Source organism: Arachis duranensis, chromosome 3 (genome assembly GCF_000817695.3).
Source record: "Arachis duranensis cultivar V14167 chromosome 3, aradu.V14167.gnm2.J7QH, whole genome shotgun sequence".
NCBI classification, from domain to species: domain Eukaryota; kingdom Viridiplantae; phylum Streptophyta; class Magnoliopsida; order Fabales; family Fabaceae; genus Arachis; species Arachis duranensis.
Genome location: NC_029774.3, coordinates 8,667,427 through 8,671,539, shown reverse-complemented (window position 1 = coordinate 8,671,539; position 4,113 = coordinate 8,667,427). Strand labels below are relative to the sequence as shown.

General features: G+C 31.4%; 1 protein-coding gene across 3 annotated transcripts; it reads right to left on the bottom strand.

The window, feature by feature from the left end:
• Nucleotides 1-241: 241 nt before the first annotated feature.
• LOC107477440 (glutathione gamma-glutamylcysteinyltransferase 1-like) lies at nucleotides 242-3,430 on the bottom strand. 3 transcript variants are annotated; one of them, XM_052259658.1, is made up of 7 exons: nucleotides 3,206-3,430; nucleotides 2,568-2,727; nucleotides 1,720-1,876; nucleotides 1,294-1,532; nucleotides 974-1,137; nucleotides 772-824; nucleotides 242-565 (listed from the first exon to the last, which is right to left on the bottom strand). In XM_052259658.1, the coding sequence occupies exons 2-6, from the start codon at nucleotides 2,637-2,639 to the stop codon at nucleotides 776-778; spliced, it is 681 nt and encodes a 226-aa protein (XP_052115618.1). In that variant the 5' UTR covers nucleotides 2,640-2,727; nucleotides 3,206-3,430; the 3' UTR covers nucleotides 242-565; nucleotides 772-775. The 3 variants fall into 3 exon arrangements, with proteins under 3 accessions (XP_052115618.1, XP_015952939.1, XP_052115617.1); XM_016097453.3 differs by having other exon boundaries at nucleotides 242-481; XM_052259657.1 differs by having other exon boundaries at nucleotides 520-568.
• Between the last annotated feature and the right edge of the window lie 683 nt (nucleotides 3,431-4,113).

Genomic DNA, 4,113 nt, shown 5'->3' with positions numbered 1-4,113 from the left:
TACTTATACAAGCTCCTGGTTCTGTTTCAGAGTTACATCAATATCAGAGAAATTTTCCACATTGAATCTAGGTGTGATGCAACAAGTTGATCATGATTGGAGTGGGTTCACATATGAAGGAGAGTTCGTGATCAAACAATGATTTCAAAGCAAAGATGAGGCTATGCTTGTAGTAATGTGAAACATACATTTTGATTTAAGGGTTAAAAAATGTGAAACATACATTTTGATTAGAGAGGCGTGAAAAATACTGATTAATTTTGGTTACATTATAATGTATTTATCTATAAACAAGATCCACCTTGAACTATATGAAAGGTGATTAACAATTTCAATACCTTTTTTCTGGATAACAAACTAGTTAACTACTGTTATCTCTAAACGTATAAATCATATGACAAATTGATGTAAAGCTTGTCAGCAAAACCTGATTTCCCATTGGTGCTTAAAATTGGAACCACACCTTCTGGCTTCTTGATTTCTGCAATCCAATCAATGCATTCCTCAAAATTGGGTAGAAGCAGCGTGATTATAAGTGAAAGAATCATACAGAGGTCTTTCAAATCTTCTGATTGTTAAATAGAAGAGGAACATCATTATGATATCAATTACAAAGGGAACTGGTTTATCCTTTATCTGGAAATGAAAAGTGAAATCTCTGTATCCACACATGCACATTTAAAGAAACTCTCAAACAATTTAATATTATTATTTTTTTATATGATGAAATTCAACAAGTTTTGGGTCAATATACAAAGGAAAGAAGAATACCAGATTATTTAAGCATGTTAGGTTCCTTGTGAGGCCTTGATACAAGCAAGAACCTGAAGAGAATAACTAGAAAAAATTACCAACATAATTAACATCAAAATTGATCAATTAGTAATTAAACCTCAAGTCATAAGTGCTTAAATTGGCCAGCAGGCACATAAATCAATCAGATAACTTTGTCCAATAATGTCAATAACCCTACCCCCTTGTTTTTCCAGTTGATCCAACAGTATAGTTCATGCCTTCCCAAATAAGTGAAAGTGGAACCCAATGGGGAGGGTACTTGAACCGCGCAACATCCAAAATAAGAACCATGTCTTTTCCAGCGTGGTAGCCACCTATGGGAGAATAGTGCCCACCTGCTGTCTGCCATAAAAATTTTAGTTACCATTATTAGCATTATGTTTTTTTAATTAGAATGAAATATATGCACAACATTATCTTGTCTTATTTGCTTACCAAAAAGCATATTCAGTCATCAAGCAGAGAAAGAAAAATTTTAGAGACCATCAACATACATACTTGTTTGAGAGCAGCTCGGTGATATGATGCAATTATATGACAATCATCAGTAGTTGAACACTTGGTGACATATTTGCGAAAATCATCGATAGTGATATTGCTTGCACGAAATGCCTCAACTTTTGCTCCGGCACAATGACCTAAGGATGCAAGTTTCTCGAATGAGATGCCATTAGCTCTGACAGTTTCCAAAGGTCCACAATAATCCAACATAGATTCATCAAACCATCTCCAAGGTCCTAGACAGATAAATTTTCCAAAGACAAGGCAAAACTTGAAAACTAGGATTTATTGAATATAATAATGTTAACTGTAACTACAAATTGGAGATGCGGACAATATAACTTATAAAATATATAAATAGATTAATTTTGATTAACAAATTTAGAATGGTTAATATTTGTGGAACAATGAAGGCATACCAACCTTTCCATTTCCTTCCAGGATCAATGGCAAGTGAGTTTAAGACCATGGTTAGACTTGCGAGACCACAATAAGTAAGTTCCGTTTGAGTTTGGAAATGGGAAATCAAACTGTTGAAGCCTTGCATGGTTCCATTTTGATAGGCTTCTAAGAAAAGTTTCTGTCACTCGATGAAAAAAATTAATATAGCAAAACAAAGAACAGACGACGACGACGACGACGACGACAACAACAATAATAATAATAATAATAATAATAGAGTTTAATTTTAATGTAGGGTTTTCAATTTTTAATACAATCAACGAGGGCATTTTTGAACTACAAAGACATTTTTTTCTCTTTAAAATTAAGTAAAAAAAAGTTGGTTAGTCTCTTAAAATGAATTCTGCACAAATTTTAGTCTTTTTATAATAAAATTCAAATACTAACTTCTAATACAATTACTTGCTTAAACCTCAAGTATTAATTTTAGATATTAATGTTTAGAGTTTAATTTTGATGCACTAACAGTGTAAAGCGTTTTACACAGTCGTGCAGACGTTACGTAATTGGATGCACGTGTAAAACTACTTTATACTGATAATACATCAAAATTAAATAAATAATAATAATAATAATAATAATAATAATAATAATAATAATAAATAAACTATTTTTTTGTTTATGATTAGAATATTTAGTGGCGAATTCGACACAGTTAAAGAAAGATGAATCCAACATCAACCACAAACTGCAGGCTTAAAAAACATTGTATCTATACGTGAATAATTCAAGTGTAAGTTAGAAAAATATAGCCTGCGTCAATAAATTGCCATTAACAGGTGATGAAGAATGGTTTGAAACAAACATACCTTCCCATTGTTGGAAACAAAATCAATTGCAGGGGGTGACGGAAGGAGTCGTTTGTAAAATCCATTCAACATAATTTCTTTTTGAGTTGCTCAATACAAATAGTTCTATCTAATCCTTTCAAGGTTGAGCTATCGATCCCTTCTTGCCAATGTGAAATCCCTTCATCATGATGTTTAATTTGGGTATCAAATCAATTGTGTTAACAGATAAAATCTTTACTATAATATATGATAGCACAATAGTGAGCAGTGGTTTTGCAATTCAATTCTTTCCTATCTTCTTAAAATCAGAATATCAGAACAAAGGGCAGTGGACAAGGGTGGTTTTAAAGACACAAAACACACACAACATAAATCCATTGTGCATAGACATGCATATGAACAAGAACTCCCCAAAATAATAAATTACTACTTATCTGTATGTTCTGAAAATTCAAATTAAAAAATATATGATCACATATGTCTCTTCTAACACCTCTGCTGAAGAGGTCAGCTAGCAAGCCCCTTCTTTGTTTACTTGAAAAAATTCCAGTTTCATGATAATGCTAAAACTATAATAGGCCAAAGTCCACACCGTACAAGTTAATAGGCAAGAAAGCAACAAGAGCATCAAGATTATTAGAGAATAAAGGAGAAACCTTTTCGTCTGATGGAGGCATAAGACTATAAGAGGCTCTGACGGAGAAACGCAGTAACCTGGCGAGTGGCTGGATGCAATGTGATACGGAGGGAGACAGAGGCTGACGGACGGCGACTCGTCAAAGCTGGACGCGAGGCTGACTGAGGCTCGAGGTCGCGAGGCCGGAAGCAGCGGGTTCAGAGTGAGAATGAGGCAGCCACTGGGAAGGGTGCTTGAGGTTCACGGTTTCTTACAAACCTGTAAGGGAAATCCTATTATTTGCAACTTTTAAAGCTAATTTGGAGTAATTTGTTCACAAAATAACCTCTGATTCTAATAGTACATGCTGAAATTGGTGCTTTAAAGATCACTGATCTTCAATTTAATTTTTGAAAGAATTTTTTAATTAAAATTGTCATCGACAAAGATTTAAAATTAATCAGTTAGTCCTTTTGCCTAATTGGATATTTGATTAAAAAAATCTTTTAAGGATTAAATTGGAGATCATGTTATTTTTTAGGATCCAATTTAACTATTTATTTCTGATTTTAATGGATCTAATTTTGTTTAACAAAAATATATTGTATTAGTTTCTATTAATACTGAACGAAAAAATAAATGAGAATTAATATAGAATATTTTTGTCAATCTCAAAAATATAATTAGTGTAATTAAAATTTAAAAAATTATTTTAATGCATGCAGTCGATTTCAGTTTATTTTAGAATTTAATTTTTTAAATATTTTTTTTAGAATTTGTTTGGATTTAATTCTCAAAAAAAATATTTTTTAAAAAGATTTTTTTACAAAAATAAAAATAATTTTATGTTTGAATATTTTATGTAAAAAGATCTTTTTATTTATCAATTATGTTATGTTAAAATAATATAAAAATATTTTTTTGTTAATTTATTATATGAAAAAATAT